This window comes from Eriocheir sinensis, chromosome 2 (assembly GCF_024679095.1).
Source record: "Eriocheir sinensis breed Jianghai 21 chromosome 2, ASM2467909v1, whole genome shotgun sequence".
NCBI classification, from domain to species: domain Eukaryota; kingdom Metazoa; phylum Arthropoda; class Malacostraca; order Decapoda; family Varunidae; genus Eriocheir; species Eriocheir sinensis.
In genome coordinates this window covers 29900773-29919463 of record NC_066510.1, presented here as the reverse complement: position 1 = coordinate 29919463, position 18691 = coordinate 29900773, and the positions used below count along the sequence as shown (strand labels likewise).

The window sequence follows — 18691 nt, the reverse complement described above, 5'->3', positions numbered from 1 at the left end:
CATCTTGCATGCCCGCTGCGTGTGTGGGTAGCAAGGTAGGAACCCCGCCCCGCCTTGCCCAGCCTCGCCCTTATCAGCCCTGACCCTCCTAGAAGACTTCCAGGACTCGGAGATGGAAAAAAATGACATTATATGCAAAAATGGATCCTAGGACCTTCGACGTGACCAATCTAGACTCGGAAGCCTCATTAAACTTATAACTTTATTAATTAAGGCCTCAGCAGACCCTTCTTTCCTAGATCCACGACTTCCAGGACTCGGAGATGGAAAAAAATCACATTATATGCAAAAATGGATCCTTAGACCTTGGACATGATTACTCTACACTTGGAAGCCTCATTAAACTTAGAATATATTTATTAATTGATGCCTCAGCAGACCCTTCTCTCCTGGATCCACAACTTCCAGAACTCGAAGATAAAAAAAGACGTTACATGCAAAAGAAAAATTCCTTGAACGCGGCTACTCAAGAAGCAGGACCTCCTTTGGACTGATTGTATCTCCGTAAGGCCTCACCTGACCATCTTTTCCTAGAATCACGACTTCCAGGACTCGAATATGGAAAGGCTCAACGCTACATGCAAAAATGGCTCCTTATAGGCTGGTACTCAAGACCCAGAAGCCTCATTGGTCTTAACATGTCTTATTAAAGCCCTCACCAGACCCTCTTTTCCTAGAATCACGACTCCTAGGCCTCGAATATGGAAAAGCTCAACGCTGTATGCTGAAGTGACTCCTTTGATGCTGCTACTCAGGACTCTGAAGCCTCATAGGTCTTGATACTGGTTCTTAAGGCCACAGCAAGCTAGACCAACACAACAACAAGGAAAAACTCAGCGCTACAAGGCAAAGCAGCCCCCTAGATACACTCAAGCCAGCCAGGCACCTCATCGGTCTTGATAGTTTGTCGAGGCTATACCAAGCAAGACCACAACTACCATCACCTCCATTACCTTCATCACCCCTTGCAGTGTTTCGGTGACGTGCGCACAAATCACAAATGGAAGACGACCATAAGAAACGCGGCGTTGAAAGTCATCTAAGAATTCTAAGCGACGCAGCATACGCCTCCTCTACCTCTCGCCTCGCCTCGCCTCGCCTCGCCCGCGGTATACTCGGTCCTCGCAGCCCATCCACCGCCAAGGCCGCCCGGTCCCTCCTGTATATAAGAACGGGCGGCCAGTTCTTCGGTGTTTAATCTCGAACACACGGGCACGGCAAACAGGCACTATGCGTTCCCTGGTGAGTATGGAGGCGCGCGGGGATGTGAGTGAGGCAGTGCGTGAATGAGTGAGGGAGAGAGTTGTGTGTGTGTGTGTGTGCGTGTCACCTTGAACAGTAAGAATAGTAGATATTTTACGATTATCATGATTTTGTTTTCTTTTTAACTCAGTGAGAATAATATCAGTGTTATTTGTGTCTAGTGAAGAAATAACGTCTTGCAGTGCCCAGGGTAGTCAGTCAACATTGTGTGTAAGTTATAACGTAAAGAATGATTGTCTTCTCCATTCATTAGTAAAGCATGAATGAGTCTGGTGCGTTTTGTTGCTGCAGTGTTGCGTCAGGGCGGGGAGGAGGGAGGTGGTGTGATGCTGGCGGCAAGGGTCGGGGCTGAGATGAGGAGGAAGGGAGGAAGTGAGGATGGCGGTAGCGGGTCAGGCTGCGGTAACGGGGCGGCCGCAAGATGGGGGTAATTTTTCAGCGCCAGGGACCTCAGGGTTGTGTGTGTGTGTGTGTGTGTGTGTGTGTGTGTGTGTGTGTGTGTGTGTGTGTGTGTGTGTGTGTGTGTGTGTGTGTGTGTGTGTGTGTTACGGTTTGTGTCAAGTGTATAATGTTGGTGTTGCAGGTGATTGTGAGTGTAGTCCTTGGCGTCGCCCTCGGCCAAGTATTTCCTCGTGACACCCCGGAGGTTGAGGCTGCGCGCAACGCCTTCATCGCCGAGTACAACCGCTTGGCGAGACTGGCAGAGCAGGCGCCCGACATCCACATCTACCACCGCGACCCCGAGCAGGACCTCTCGGCACCATCCGGCGTGGTGCGGCACCGGCCCATCAACCCTCCCGCCTTCAACGCCTTCTCCTTTTCGGCTAACTTGGGCGCCAACCAGCAATTCGTGCCCGGCCCCAACACCTTCCCCGGTGCGTCACACATGCCCGGACACCTTGCTGGCCACCACGTCCATGCCGCCCCCACTCACGCCCCCGCCGCCCCCACTCACGCCCCCGCCGCCCCCACGCACGCCCCAGTCAGCTTCAGGGCCTCTCAGAGGCCGCGCATCACTCAGGCGCCGCTCTTCAACATCGTTGACGAGCCTGTGGCGCGCTGGACGGGGCCCTTCGCTGACGAGGTGCCCGCCGGCCTCAGTGGCCACGTGATGGAGACACCGAGCGTTGCCGCCGCCAAGGCCGCCCACTTCCAGGCCCACGCTGACTTCTGGAACCAGGCTACTAGGAATAATCCCACGCAGGGCTGAGGAGGGCGACGGCAGTCCCAGCAGACCCTTTAGGAGCCCCGGGGAGGCCCATGCAGGCAGTCCCCGGCCCGTGCCAAAGATGAACGTTGTCGCCGTGTTGCCATCCACTTCGACTCGTGGCCCCGCGCCACGCGCATGCACTTCACCCTCACCCCCTCCTTGTCTGTCTCTCGCTAGGCCTCTCATCACTCCGAAATCAGTATTTTTCTGTGCTCAGATTGTCTTTTGTCTTCCCACAGAGTTTATTGTAATGTTCTTTATTAGCGTTACGTATCCTGTGTATGTATGATTGTGATAGAAATAAACCCCGTCGACGGTTACATAAACTTTTCTGTCTCCTCTTGTCCTTCTTCCCTTCAGGAGCGTAGCGGCGTGAGGTTGGGTGGGGTGGGGTGGAGTGGTACGGGGCGGGGCGGGGTTAGGCGAGGTGAGGAAGGGCGGGGCTGGACGTGGTGTGGGCGGACTGGATGGAAGTGGAGCGGGAGGGAGTGTTGGGGAATGAACAGCCAAGGTCACACATCCGGACAGTTGGATGAAAAAAAAAAAGAGAGATAACTGTCGCCGCAGCACGTAGCTTTCGTTTTTTGTTTGTTTACCCATCAAGGCGTCAGTACTTCCAGGGCTTGTTTATTTTTGTTGAGAGAGAACGTGCTTTGTAATATGATTCAACGGAGAGTTATATAGAGACAGAATTTTACTTTTCCAACGCTCGCTTTGACTGACGCTTCCATCGTGTGATTCTCCAAAAGACTGCCGTAGTTTTCCATAGTCTTTACCGGCTGTCTCTGGCCACCTGATGCTCATGAAACTTCCCGTTCATTCTATAGGAGCTGCCTTTTTGAGAAGCCAAGTTTTTCGCCCAAACATTCATGGCAAAACGCTCAACATATATATAGGAAGGATTTGCCACCGTTGCCTGATTATCGTACTCAGAGCCTCGTATTTACCGGTTAGTGAGACAAAAAACACCAATAATTAACCATTTTAACAATAACTATAAATGAAGGCAGTTATTGGGGTCGAGGAGGCGGTTTTGGCGTCAGAAATTGGCAAACATATGAGGCTGAGTACGATAGTCTGGCACCGTTGGGGGTTTCTTTAATTACTTGATGGGGCGTCATCTTGTCTGACTAAGGAGCAGCAATAATAATAATAATAATCACCTGGGACATTCTTAATAATCGTGTCACCCAAAGACTTTCATTAACCCGGTAGCAGCGACGGGACAAATTTGTGGCTTTACCGTGTACCAGCGACGGGCCACATTTTTGCCATGATATAAACCCCCAAAAATAGATGATGCATAAACTGATCACAAATGCGTTGATATATATTATGAAATGGTTTGCGTGAGTGATGATTTTTTCTCATTTTTCTCGCTTAGAGGGAAGGGCCTTTAAGAAACATGATCCCCTTAAGCTACCAGGGTTAATTCTCCCATCGTCAGCTGTATACCTCGTTTTTTTATTGAATGACCTTTTTGTGAGCACTGAAGAATGTAAGTGCTTCAAGAGTAAAAACGAAGGGAAAGTCTCTCCTTTGATTCAGAGGTGGAGTGACGCAGCAGGCCAGTCAGTGTTCGAGGAAAGTCCACGAGTCATGAACGTTTGCGATCACTGACGGTCTGACTGTTAAGTTGTGCACGTTGATTGTCATTTTGGATCTGATGTCACTCCTGTAACTATGCATCAACTTCTTATATATTTCCATGATCAGCCTCACTGTTGGAAATGCCATTTGTTACACGGGACTGTCAGGGCGTTGTCAACATTGGACAGACAGTGGGTTTTTGCTTGGTTAGCTCTTAACAACACCCAATCAATTTTGTTCAGGCGAGGAGCAACGTTCAAGGCATTCAAATAGTGTCTTGCGCTGTGTCTATTCAGATTATGTGAATAGAGAAGTCCTGTTTTTTATTCCACTCTCTGGCCGGGTATCTAATGTACGTACAACAGTCTGTAGGTTCTCTGTCAGGTTGGGAATGGCTGTCAGACCGTTCAGGAAATGTTATTGTGTTCTGTCAGTTCATATCAAGTCGATAGAGAGGCTGATCTTTTTTTGACAGTTCATATAAAGTCGATGGAAAAACCCTGTTCTCTCCTCCACCCACTGACCAAGCTCCCAAATGTACAGTCACGCTTGGAGCAACTTCTAATCTCGAGGGCGTTGGATTATGAAACGCTAGACAACATTGTAGGCCATTCCCACTCACAAAAATTGGAAATAGAAATACATAAACACAAACCTACAAAAAAATAACCAGGATAATAACGGGCACAAATTAACAGTTACCATCCTAATCATCACCAGTTGGCATCATTGTCCCTCATGACGCAGGTGAGTGGACCGCCTCGCCTCCGCAACCTCTAGTGACGGACGGCTCGGCAAGGTGGACGTGTCATGCCCCTGAGGAACTGACGAAAAGCCTCCTGGTGTCGTGTGTGCTGGTGGCGCGACTGTGTGTGTGCTCCTGGCTCGGTGCTGGCGTAGTGGGTGTCAGTAGTGGCTCCCTGATAGTACTTTTTTTTTCCAGACCGCTTCCTATGAGTTTTTTGATTTGTGTCCCGTTCGTTCTTTCCTCGTTCTCGTTCTTGTTCTTTCCTATCTCCCATTGGTCACATCTTCAACGCTTCCTACGAGTTTTCTTCTTGGTTTTGCTTCTCTCTCGTTCTTTCCTTGTCTTGTTCTTTCCTATCTCCCATTGGTCATGTCTTCAACACCTCCTACGAGTTTTCTTCTTGGTTTGTCCTCTCGTTCTTTCCTTGTCTTGTTCTTCTTCTTGTTCATTCCCATCCTCATCAATGCTTCCTGTCTCCCATTTTTCACTTCTTGATTTCTCTTTTTCACTCACTCGTTCTTTCATTGTCGTACTCTTCTTATTCTTTGCCATCTTCATCATTCCTTCTTAACTCCCATTCTTCATTTTTTTTCAACACGTCGGAGTTTTGTTCTTCATTTGTCTTATCTCCTGTTCTCTCATTGTCTTGTTCTTCGTCTCATCCTCATAATTGCTTTCCATCTCCGAGTTTTCACTTTTCAACACGTCGGAGTTTTGTTCTTCATTTATCTTCTCTGTTGTTCTTTCATTGTCTTGTTCTCCGTCTCATCCTCATTATTGCTTTCCATCTCCGAGTTTTCACTTTTCAACACGTCGGAGTTTTGTTCTTCATTTCTCTTCTCTGTTGTTTCTTTCATTCTTTTGGTCTTCATTCCAGCTTCATTATTGCCTCCTGTCTCCCATGTTCTCCAATCGTCCTTCGTCATTGCTTTTTTCTCTCTTTTCAGCCAATCATCAGACCTTCATTTCTTTCCGTTTCACTTCACCTTCATGAGTTGTTTCTTAATTTCGTCCTCCCCGCTATTCATTTTTCTTTTGTTTTGTTGTTGTATTTAGTGTTGCTGTCCCGCTACTCCATTTATCCTCTGTTACTAGTCGTCTATTGTGTATTCAGACATTTTATCTTTCTTTCTTTTCGTTCCATTCTCAGACAACCTTTTTTCCGTTTCACTCTCCCTTCAGTCCTGTCTCCATTTCTTTCTCCCGTCTCTGTTACTATTCATCTATTGTGTATTCAGACATTTTATCTTTCTTTTCGTCCCATTCTCAGACAACCTTTTTTCCGTTTCACTCTCCCTTCGGTCCCGTCTCCATTTCTTTTTCCCGACTCTTTATTTTTGGGTCCATTGTCTTTTTGGGGTATTGCTTACGTGTCCCTGTCTTCCTCCTCCTCTGCAGCTACCCATCCCGTTTTCTATATCTTAAGCTCCTCTCCATATCGTACGTCCATATCCATTCCTTCTCCCTATGTCCTTCTCCTTCTCTATGCTATCTTTCCATCCAAGGTCCCTATATCTACCCTTCCAGCCTTCCTTCACTTCCGTCCCTCTCACTGTCTTATACTACTGAGCTCCTCCTTTGCATCCCCTCACCTCACTCCCTCTCTCTCCCTCTCCTTCTGTATACATGAAGATAAACAAGGAAATGGTGGACAGCCGGCCTTGTCCTCACGTTTCTGTCCTCACTTCCGACCCTCCCATTTCACGACCGTCTGCTCCTCACCAACTTAATCAACTTCCATGCATGTAGCTAGCCCCTTTCTCCTTCCCCTTCATCCTTACTTTATGCATCTTCTGTCTCTCCGGGTTTTTTTCTTATAATTGTTTGTATTTCCTTTCTTCCTTCATATCTTCTTTTCCTCCTCCATTCATTAGTTCATTCATTCATTCCGGGTTTGTTGTTTCTTATCCTTCATTCTTTATCCCCCTTCCTTTCTTTCTTTTTTGTTTCCTCATTCATTCATTCATCTATTTATTACTTTCTTCTCTCCATAACTACCTCGCTCCTTCCCTCTCTCCTCCCTTCGTCCACGGATACTTAGTCAATGCATTCTAACTTCCCGCCACATTGCACAGAGCCAAGACCAAGACCTGCCCATATATAGCGTTGACTAAGTAAGTGTGTTGTCTTATCGAGGCAGGTGGACCGTTGATGCCCGAGTCACGATCAGCCAACAGCCCTGCCTAGTAATTGCACACATTTATAATACTGTCTGGCTTTTTCTTTCCTCTTGGTCTTGGCGGGTCCCGTTGGGCAAATGGTCGGTCTGGCGAGCTTGAAGATTTTTTGTTGTTCTGTTTTTCCAACGGGTCAGCCTCGTGTGTTAGAAGGTTGCTTGCATCGAGGGGCGACTATGTGTGGCAGATTGTAATATAGGCTTATGTATGTTGTTGCTAGGGATGGTGTGTGTGTGTGTGTGTGTGTGTGTGTGTGTGTGTGTGTGTGTGTGAGTTGAGGGGTGGGGTGAGGGTGGGTGTCTCCTCTCTCCATCACACACACACACACACACACACACTCCTCGAAGTTGCCACACCAGTTTTTGTCATCCGAATATGTGTTTTATGCGTCCTTGTCGGCCTGTGTGCAAGTGTTTGGGGTGTGTGTGTGTGTGTGTGTGTGTGTGTGTGTGTGTGTGTGTGTGTGTGTGTGTGTGTGTGTGTGTGTGTGTGTGTGTGTGTGTGTTAAACATTTGCACATATCTTTTTTTTTTATATATTTCGAAAGGATGAAATCAAACTTGCATGTCCAGTATTTCCTTATCTCTTTCTGTCACAATAATTCCTTCCTGTGTGTGTGTGTGTGTGTGTGAGGTTGGGACATGTAGGACACGTGTAATTCATGTGAGCTCGAGTCAACCCGTTCGAGTCTTGCAAGGAGTGAGTGAGGTCCCCCCACCCCCCACCCAGCCTCTCTCAGGGTCATGGGGAGGGTGAGAGGGGGGGCCACGGGTGTTCCCCTCGTGGGTAAACAGGTGGAGTAACCCATGACCCCCTCCCCCCCCGCCACCTCCCCTTCCGCCGCAGCTAGCCACGTCAAGGGAGATCAGGAGAGAAAGTTAGCGACGGAAGGACAGAGTGAAGGATGGCGGCCCGCGGCAGGAGATAAATCAAGTCGGAGAGCGACCCCCATTAATTAGAAAAAAAGTATAAATCTTCACCTTGGAACCTTAAGGCACGCAGCACAGCTTAGTTATGAGGTAAATGTGGAAGTAATAATTGGAATGGGTGGATAATGATTAAGACGGGAGGAGATAAAGCAAGGTGGAAAACGATCCCCAGCAATTAGAAAAAGCATAAATCTTCACTGCATCGCCTTGAAGCTTAAGAGTCACCCAGAGCAACTTATTTTTTAGGTAAATGTAAAAGTAATTATTAGGATAGCGACTTGCGGAGGTAGAGTGAAAAGCTACCCTCATTAATTAGACTAAAATAAGAGTCCTCAACTGCATCGCCTTGAAGCTTAAAGTCACCCAGAGCAACTTATTTTTGAGGTGAATGCAAAAGAAATAATTAGGATGGCGTCTTGCGGGAGGTGGATTGAAAAGTGAACTCAAGTAATTAGAAAAAAAACTATAGTCGTCACTGTATCGACTTGGAAGCTTACCAGTCACCCAGAGCAACTTATTTTTGAGGTGAATGTAAAAGAAATAATTAGGATGGCGTCTTGCGGGAGGTGGATTGAAAAGTGAACTCAAGTAATTAGAAAAAAAGCTATAGTTGTCACTGTATTGACTTGGAAGCTTACCAGTCACCCAGTGCAGCTTATTTTTAGGTGAATGTAAGAATAATGATTAGAATGGCGGCTCACGGGAGAAGGTAGGTGTCATGGGAAGCGGCGAACGAAGCAAGCAGCGAGCGGTGGGATGAAGCAGTTAAGGGCGAAGCAAGTGAAGCCTGAAGCCGCGAGATAAGTTGGGAGCGTAAATACGGTGAGGGACAGGTAAAACGAAAAAGATACTCACATCAATTAATTAAAAGCAAAAATCGACACTGCATTGCCTTGGAAGCTTAACAGTTACCCAATCCAGCTTATTATGCAGAGATACAAAATTGATAATGAGTATTTGTATTTGAAGTGATGCTATTAGCTTTGATGTTAGTATTAGACTGCATTAGCACATAGATTAGTAATATTTGTTATGCAAGATTAGGAATTCCGGTTTCTTTTCCCATTCTGTTCCTCTTTCGTTTTTCCTCCACCTCCCTTTCTTCCACGCTCATACCTTCCTTTTTTCTTTCTCCTTTCTTTTCTTCCCTTTTCTCGTTTTGTTTTTTCCTTCACCTCCCTTTCTTCTTCTATCTCCCTATCTTTATGTTTCTTTAACCTTTCTTTTCTACTCCTTTCCCCTATCGTTCTTTCCCCATCTCCCTTTCTTCCACCTTCATATCTTCCTTTTTTCGTTCTCCTTTATTTTCTTCCCCTTTCCCCTTTCGCTCATTCCTTCACCTCCCTTTCTTCTATCTCTGTATCTATATTTTTCTTTACCCTTTCTACTCCTTTCCCTTTTCGCTCTTTCCCCGTCTCCCTTTCCTCAACTTCCTACCTTCAATTTTCTTTCCCCTACTTTTCTTACCCTTTCCCCTTTAGTTCTTCTTATTTATCATTACCTTCACTATTTATCCCACTTTTCCTTCCTGGCCTTTCTTGACCTTGCCTCATCTTGTTTCCCTCCTCCTCCTCCTCTTCCCCCTCCCCTGCAGTATTGCCAACCCTCGCAGACTCGTGTGTACCCCATGACAACAAACAAGCGTAATCCAGTATACCCTCAAACAAGACACGGTATACCTCCCTCCGTCTCCCCACCCTTCCTTCCTCTCTCCTGCCCCACCTTATTCATCCCTCGACCTCTCCACACCCTGTTACCTGTATACGACTGTCCTCCAGGTGATTCACTGAGTAATTAATGTCCGCCTCGCACGCGTCCAGGTAAAAAAAGTGAAATGGAATGTATAAGCGATAGGAAATGTTTGTTTGTTTTCTGCTTTTTTGGATTCGTTTCGTGATTTTAGCGGATTTTAGTGTTGAGAGAGAGAGAGAGAGAGAGAGAGAGAGAGAGAGAGAGAGAGAGAGAGAGAGAGAGAGAGAGAGAGAGAGATCGCATACATTTAGAAAAGAGAGAGAAACTTTTAGCTGTTTTTAGTGTTTAGAGAGAGAGAGAGAGAGAGAGAGAGAGAGAGAGAGAGAGAGAGAGAGAGAGAGAGAGAGAGAGAGAGAGAGATCGCATACATTTAGAAAAGATAGAAAAACTTGTCCCCACCTGGTTAGTCACGAGGTAAGTGATCTTCAGAAACGATAATTTTGTGAACGGGTGGCGGAGCGGCCTCGCCTTGGGGTACGCCACCGCCTAACTGTGTATCGAAGTTATTATTATCATTATTATTATTATTATTATTATTATTATTATTATTATTATTATTATTATTATTATTATTATTATTATTATTATTATTATCACTGCCATCATTTCCGCCATTTTCACCGCTATTGTTGGGGGTGTCGTTAGCGTGGTAGTAGTAGTAGTAGTAGTAGTAATAGTAGTAGTATCTGTTACCCTTCATTTGTAACGCTTGTCTAACGCTGCAAACCAATTAGTCTTTGAAGAGACCGGAGAGAGAGAGAGAGAGAGAGAGAGAGAGAGAGAGAGAGAGAGAGAGAGAGAAGTGGCGCGTCAACTAAAGATAACAAACGAATAATTAATAGGAGAAGGAAGTTGCAGAGAGAAGGAAAGTTGAACAATAAAGGAAAGAATAAATAAAACTGCCTTCGAGATGACGCAAATAGAGGAAGATGAAGTGGAATATTACAGAGAGAGGAAACATACGAAGAAAAAAAAACTGAGCGAACTGAAAAGGAGATGAAAATGGAGAGGAGAGGGAAAGGAGTTGGATATAGGAGGGAAGAAAACAAATGTATGCCGAGTAAGACGAAATAGAGCGGAAAAGATGGAAGAAAAACTTAACGAGCGGGAAAGGAAGTGAAAAAACAAATACAAAGCAGCGTGAAAAGAACGGCAAAGAAGAAAGAAACATTGTACGAGCCAGCAGCGAAGGAGGTACAAATAAACAAAAATAGGAAGTAGGAAGAGGAAAATATATGCGTAATGGGACTTTTGAGAGGAGTGTTGCGTGTCTATATTACTCTGAGGTACTCTTTGTCGTGTCTACCTCCCTCGCCTACTCTATAATTGGGTCACAGGCGTATGTATTTTTTTCTCTCTCCTAATGACAGACGAGTGAGTGTACTTCGGGTTAACCTTCATTTCTTTCCTTCCTTCTTTACTTCCTGGTTTCCGTGGAGAAGTCACTCTTCCCGAGACATGACGTTTATGGCTTCCTACAGGAGGCTGGCGTCCTCAACCTCCTGTAGGCCTTATTGACCTTATATTGTTGTTTTTACCATGTCTTTAATTCTAACTTGTTTTATATAGTTTTATTAGTGTTGTTTTTATCACGTTTTTAATTTTAAGTTTTATATAGTTTTATTAGTGTTGTTTTTTTATCAAGTTTTATAAAGTTTATCAGTAAGTTCGGCGCCATATGACCATGCAGTTTCGGCGCCAAGCAACGAACGCCCCAAGAATCAATGAATCCTGGTTTCCGTATCAAAAGACTATCCCATTTCTGACCTAATATATAAATCTGTTCTACGTACTTATCTTTCTTAAGGTCATGATCGTTTGAGTGTAACAGTATGATATGATCTCACTCTCAGAACCTGTCATGTGTAGGCCCGTCTGTCTGTCTGTCTGGCGTCTTGTAGTCTCTTTATATCTTTGTGTATCCTTGTCTATTGCGTGTTCATTCTTTGTCTTAATGATCTCACTCTCAGAACCTGCCATGTGTAGGCCCGTCTGTCTGTCTGTCTGGCGTCTTGTAGTCTCATTATATCTTTGTGTATCCTCGTCTATTGCGTGTTCATTCTTTGTCTTTATCGTTTGTTTATAAAAGTATGTTATGATCTCACTCTCAGAACCTGTCATGTGTAGGCCCGTCTGTCTGTCTGTCTGGCGTCTTGTAGTCTCTTTAAATCCTCGTGTATCCTTGCAATATCTGATCATTCATTCTTTATCTTTCTAGTTTGCGTATTGAGACTATGGTTGGTATTTTTAGATGCCTCTGCCTCTGACATTAATTATTTCCAAAGTCCTAAATGGAGATAAGTCAGATTCTTATGTGTGATATTTTAGGTTCATTGTACAGAAGAAGGGTCAAACTACCACCAGGGTCATAAAACTATCCCTGGAAATTACCACAAATCCTACGAAAGCCTTGTCAAATATGTGTGCTTGGGCGACGAACTGTTTCATAATATGCGACCGAATATACGACATCATTGACCCATATTCTCAAACACTCCTGGGCTTACACACCCACATTTGATAAGTCTTTCCTAGAGGCTGTGGGTATTTCTGAGTATTAGGGTATTTCTATGGGTATTAGGTCCACTTCCTTCCTCCTTCATCGCCTTCGACAGTACTAACCAGAAAGTCACGTCCACCTTCCCTTATCTCTTTTTCTCACTCATGTCGCTAATTTTTACGAGTTCTTCCTACTTTTTTTTGGCTCCAGTTTTTCACCGACATTCCGAGGCGTGTCGTGAGGGGGTAGAGGAGTAAGGAGAGGTACAGGAGGGGAGGGGGAAAAAGACTCAACCACCTCTATGACTTATATTCTCTCAACATCCTTCCCCTTCCTCCTCCTCCTCTTGATGACGATGCTGTGGTGACCAGTGAGGATGGAACAAGTGCAATGTGATCTCTTCCTTCTGTCCCTTCACGCCGTCCTTTCCTCTCCCTTCTTATGTTCACCTCCTTCTCCTCCTTTCTTTCTTTCTATAACCACTTGACGATGCTGAGGTAACCAATGAAGAAGGAACAAGTGCAATATAATCTCTTAAATTCCTTCTGTACCTTCATGCCGTCCTTTCCTTTCCCTTCTTATTTTAATCTCCTTTCTTTCTTTCTATAACCTCCTGACGATGCTGAGGTGACCAGTTAGGAAGGAACAAGCGCAATGTGATCTCTTTCTTCTCTTCCTTCCTATCTTCCTCTCCTCCTCCTCCTTTCTTTCTATAACTTCCTGAAGATGCTAAGGTGACCAGTTAGGAAGGAACAAGCGCAATGTGATCTCTTCCTTCTATCTTTCTTTCCTCCTCCTCCTTCTTTCTATAACCTCCTGACGATGGTGAGGTGACCAGTTAGGAAGGAACAAGCGCAATGTGATCTCTTCCTTCTCTTCCTTCATGGCGACCTCCCCTCTTCCTTCCTATCTTCTCATTCTTTCTTTCTATGACCTCCTGACGATGCTAATGTGACCGGTAAGGAAGGAAGGAAGGAGTGCAGTGTGATTGTTCGTCCTTTCCCGCTCCACCCTTTCTTTCGTCTATCCTGTCTCTCTCTATCTCCCTATTCTGTTTTCCCTTTCCTCGTACTCTTTAACCTTGAAAAATAATTCTCTCTCTCTCTCTCTCTCTCTCTCTCTCTCTCTCTCTCTCTCTCTCTCTCTCTCTCTCTCTCTCTCTCTCTCTCTCTCTCTCTCTTCCTTCAACTTAATATCAACTAGAGTAGAAATGCAACGTTTTGGAGTCTTCTGATTAATGTAAAATCACTTAGGTTTAAGGACAGACCACCAAGTCTGGACCATGGGGTCTGTGTGGTCTGATTTTCTATGTAAATCTATGTAAATCTCTCTCTCTCTCTCTCTCTCTCTCTCGAACATAACCTTGAGACATTTATCGCTCCCTTTCCTCCTCCTTATTTATCTCGTCCCCCTCCTCCTCCTCCTCCCTTCCCTCCGTCAGCATAATAGCTCTCCCTCCCATTTTGTTTCGTCTTTTTTTTACCTCCATCTCCTCCTCACTGTTCCTCTCCTCACCTGTCACTCCCTCCCTCCTTCACCCATTCAAATAACTCTCCCTCTCTTTTCGTCCTTTACCTCTATCTTCTCTCTTCCTCCTCCTTGTCTCTCCCTCCCTTTACCCTCGAGTCACTCCCTTTTTTATTGATTCGCCCTCTTTACATTCCTCCACTTCCCGCTTTTTTCTCTCTCTCTCTCTCTCCACCTCCTCGTTCCTTCCTTCTTCGACGCAAGTTCTTAGTCATTCTCTTTTTCTGCTCTATTTTTTCAGAATTTTGTCTTCCTCCTCCTCGTTCCTCGCCCTTGTTGCTCTCACATTTCCTCCTCACATAGGTAACTAGTTATTCTCTTCGTTATTCTTTTCATCCTCTTCTGTTTTAGCCTAGTTATCTTGTTTATCACTTTTCTTTCTTTATTTTTTCATGTTCATTTCTTCTCTCGTTCTTCGCCCTTATTTCTCTTCCCTTTCCTCCCCACATACATAGGAAACTAGTTATTATCTTCGTTATTCTTTTCATCCTCTTCTGTTTTAGCCTAGTTATCTTGCTTATCACTTTTCTTTCTTTATTTTTTCATGTTAATTTCTTCTCTCGTTCTTCCCCTTGTTCTCTTAGGCTACTTTCCGTTTCCTCTTTTTTTTATCTTGCTTTATTTTTGTTTTTCGTCCTCAGTGATTTTTCGTCTCTCTTTTTTCTGCTTTCCTATTCTTAACGTCCTCCATCCTCGACCTTCTTTCACCTCCCTTCCCTTAATTCACTCTCCTTCTTATTTCTTTCTTTTTGTTTTCTTGTTATATTTCATTTTTCACCCTCAGCTTTTCACTTTTTCAGTCGTCTTTTTCTCTTTATCTTCCTTCCTCGCCCTCTTGTTTATCTTCCCTTCCCATTTCTATCGTACGTTATGCCTTTCCTCTTGTTCTTTTTTTTTCCTTTTTTCTGCATTATTTTTCTCTACTTCCTCCTTCCTCGCCCGCGTTTATCTTCCCTTCCCATTCCTCTCGTACGTTATTCCATTCTTTTTGTTTTCCTTTTATTTCCCCATTGATCTTTCGTTTCCCTTTTTCTGCATTCTTATATTCTCTACTTTTTCCTTCCTCTCCCGTGTTTCTCTTCCCTTCCCTTTCATCTCGTTATTTTTTTCCTCTTGTTCTCCTTTTTTTATTCCTTTGATATTTCGTTTCCCTTTTTCTGCATTCTTTTTCTCTACTTCCTCCTTCCTCGCCTATGTTTATCTTCCCTTCCTTTTCTTCTCGTTATTTATCTCCTCTTGTTCTTTATTTCTTTTTTCTGGCATCACTGATTCGATCTTCTTTTCTCACTACTACGTCATCATTTTAATCTCTTCCTTTCTCCTTCCTCGTCTTGTTTCACCTCCCTTCCCTTCACTCTCATTCTTATATCTTTCTTCTTGTTCTCTTGTTCTCTTTTCTTACCCGTCCTCATCTCTTCTGTCATCATCCTTTTCTCTTCTTCCTCTTTCCTCGCCCTTGTTTCTCTTCCCTTTCTTTTCCTTCTTACTCGTCCTCATCTCTTCTGTCATCATCCTTTTCTCTTCTTCCTCTTTCCTCGCCCTTGTTTCTCTTCCCTTTCATTTCCTTCTTACTCGTCCTCATCTCTTCTGTCATCATCCTTTTCTCTTCTTCCTCTTTCCTCGCCCTTGTTTCTCTTCCCTTTCTTTTCCACTTTCACCCGGGGCTTGCAAGGGCATCAGGTGTGGTCTGGGTCGCCCTTGAGTGGCCTAGAAACATTTCCTGACAGGTTGTTATGCTCTGGACGCTTCCCATATCTGTCATTCTATCTGTCTCTGTGGTTGTTATCTTTGTCTCTGCTCGTTTCTCCGTCTCTGTTTGTCACCGTTTGTCTTTTTGCGTTAGTGTCAGTCATTATATTTGTCCATGTAAATAAGTGTTCTTTGCGTTGTGCTCTCTCTCTCTCTCTCTCTCTCTCTCTCTCTCTCTCTCTCTCTCTCTCTCTCTCACTTTCCTTTTTTTTCAGGCTGCTTCGTTTCGCTTCAATTATTCCATCGATTCCTTGTTCGCAGGTGTGACGATGATGGCCTTCACCTGGTCTTCCATATGGCGCTAATCCAGGAAAGAAGAAGTGATATGCTCTTATAAGCTCAGAGGATAAAGAAGAAATAGATAACAAGGCAATCAGATCAAGTATTGGTATCACTGGGACGGCCTATAACAACCTAAGGCGTCTATGATAGCTAAGGAGATGATCAGGTAGTGAGCAGTCACGTTTGGAGAATAAAAAGAAATATATGGGACGGTCTAACAACCTAACGAGTTTGTGATAGCTATGGAGATGATTAGGTAGTCAGCAGTCACGTTCGGAGACTAAAAAGAAATATATGACAAGGCAATCGGCTGAAGTATTGGTATCACTGAGACGCCTAACAACCTAACAAGCTCATAACAACTAAGGAGATGGTTAGCCAGTGGTCACATACTAAATCGCCGCTCCAGGATCAAATAACAACAAAATCACCATGGAATTACCTCGAGATAAACACAGGTGAAAACATAATGCTTGAATACTGCTTTAAGTCAATGTAGATCATACAGAACAGCTTTTATTACGTATTATTCTCCCAGATCTGGCCGCAAGAGGGCGCGCACCACCACCAGCTTCAGCATTCTCCTCAGCAGCCTCTCCCGGGAGCTCTAGCAGGAAGAGATTTATCGTGTATATCTTGTAAAATCCGCCTCCCTGGTGTGTTTGTGTGGACGCTAATCACATCTGCAAGCCACCGGTAGAAGCTCAAGCAGTCTAGTGTGTGTGTGTATATTGCAATAATGACAACACAGCATATGAAACGATGCAGTGCAGGCAGACCACAGAGCCCCCGCCCCCTCCTGCCTCCAGCCAAGTCCATAACTCATTGAAAGAAAAAAAATACGAGGGAGCGATGGAAGTGAGTGAAGAAGCGAAGCAAGAAGAGAAATAGAGGAACGAGAGAGGAGGAGAAATGAATGAGGCAGGAAGTGAGGGAATGAATGAGGAGGGGGAGGGGGAGCGCGAGCCATGATTTGGAAACGGCCAAGACTCCCTTTAGCGAATACGAGATGCGGGGAAGGAAAAGAAGGACCAGTGGCTATTTAGAAGCATCGGAAAGCCCACTAGTGAAGCTGCCTTTGACTGGACACCTGCTACTGGGGGTCATATCATCGCTTGAGGTGGGTGGAGTTATCCTGCATCGGTTTACTGCAAGTTTTCTCGAGTATAACCCAATCTAACCATCTAGACTCCTTGGTTTACTTAGACACATCTGCATTTAGTGGAATTCATGTTCTTGATCTATTCTGCCATCTGCAATTGTAGAATCTTATGAAAGTTTCTCTGTACCAAAGGCGCCCACCTCGACACGTCACTTGTCACTTCTCTCCTTTCCCAACCATGAATGTCCCCCTCATATTAGTTATTTTTCCCTGGTAAATTGCTGTTACTAGAGGGTTGTCAGGCACCATAGGGATTCAGGTAGTCATACATTAGTGATAACTGCCATTAAGAGGAAAGTCTTAATTGTATTTTTGGTTTCTGATATAAACACTTTTTAGAGATCTCAAGGCTGTGTGAAGCTTTGTCTTGTAGGAAAGCTGTGTGCTTGTTAAGGCTAGATTACTTCACTGTGAGGAACAAAGCACCCCCTGTAGTATGCTGTGTAGGAAGCCCAAGTTAGTGTATGGTTACTGAGGAGAGTCAAATGATGGTACAATCCTTTTGCATTAGAATTATTCGATAAGGCCCGGCCGTAGTCGCCATAAGGCGTTTGATTCAGTGTATCGCCGAGGTACTCTGGGGAGGAGGGCAGGAGCCTTACCCCTTGCGATGAGGCAAGGCTGTGTCCTTAGCCTATCACTTTTCAACACTTGTATGGATTGGGTACCAGGCAGAGTTATGGATCAGTCATTGTCAAATATCTGTTGGCATTACCAGGGTCACTGACCTTGTTTTTGCAAATGATGCAATAATCCTCGCAGGTTGCTGGAGGTCCTGGTGATAACTCTTGAGGCACTGCCCAAGTTGGCAAAGCCCTGGGACTCCAGGTCCCTTGGGCCAAGACCATTGTACATGTGTCTGGAGACTTGATAAGGCCCTCTCACACAATCAGTGGACAAGTGTGGAGGTGAAGCACACTTGTCAGAAGTTTCAAAGCATGGTGACAAAGCAAGGTTCAGCATAAAGATTGTTCACATGCATACTGACACCCCTGCGCCCAGCGCTCTGACAAGTGTGGGGGGTGCATGAGACTGTGCACCCCATTTGTCCCACAGCTTTCATACAAGACAAGTAATGGCCCCGAAAACCATTCACAGGCATAAAGCAGATTTATTGTGCATCTTTGCTGCATGCACAGTAATAAAGGTCAGTGAAATTGCTCAAGCAAGGAAGACCACCCATCAAGGATGGTGCTCAGAGGAAGATGTCTGCATCATTTTCCAAGCAAGCAACGTAAAAAAAAAAAAAAAAACAAAAATATGCTCACTTATTGTGTGACAGGGCCTATAGACAAAATAGTAGTCAGTTCATGCATTTGGAATGGACATTGAAATCTAAGAAAATTTCACTTACATTGGTAATGTAGTTCAGAATAATGGTGGGTCTCGCCAAGTCTTATGGTGAATTGGCTTGGCCCAGTGTTATGGACTCGCTCAGCATGAGTACTTGGCATTGATACCTGTGCAGGGCAATGATGTGAATCTTCAGGTTGCTTGTACTCTGTCCTACTCTACTCCATGGCTGAGACATGGATGCTGAATAATGACTTGGAGAGGTAGATTGATGCCTATGGTAAAAAGTGCCTATGCAGAATGGTTACCATAACAGTGGTTAATCTGGGAGATTGACTTGAGGCCTATTACCTGCATAGTTCATCAGTGCCAACTCCAGTTATATGGGCATGTGGCATGCTACCCTCAAGCCAACCCTGCTCATCAGGTTGTAACTGTAAGAGACAACCCTGAGGGGAGGATGTTAGTAATTACTCGTGTAACTGACATATCATTAAAGAAAAGATACA

At 44.7% G+C, this 18691-nt stretch overlaps 1 protein-coding gene and 1 long non-coding RNA gene across 3 annotated transcripts in view; both read left to right on the top strand.

Moving 5' to 3' along the window:
* Positions 1-17465, top strand: part of LOC127002416 (uncharacterized) — a 30095-nt gene extending 12630 nt beyond the window's left edge. Inside the window, exons 2-3 of one of the 2 annotated variants that reach the window (XR_007756209.1) lie at positions 15707-15893; positions 16266-17465. This is a non-coding gene — a long non-coding RNA (uncharacterized LOC127002416). Of the gene's footprint in view, positions 1-15706; positions 16186-16265 lie in introns of both variants that reach the window. The other variant, XR_007756198.1, reaches the window with a different exon arrangement.
* Positions 1079-2799, top strand: LOC127002414 (uncharacterized). The gene is made up of 2 exons (XM_050868313.1): positions 1079-1242; positions 1847-2799. The coding sequence occupies exons 1-2, from the start codon at positions 1231-1233 to the stop codon at positions 2471-2473; spliced, it is 639 nt and encodes a 212-aa protein (XP_050724270.1). The 5' UTR covers positions 1079-1230; the 3' UTR covers positions 2474-2799.
* Positions 17466-18691: the final 1226 nt, after the last annotated feature.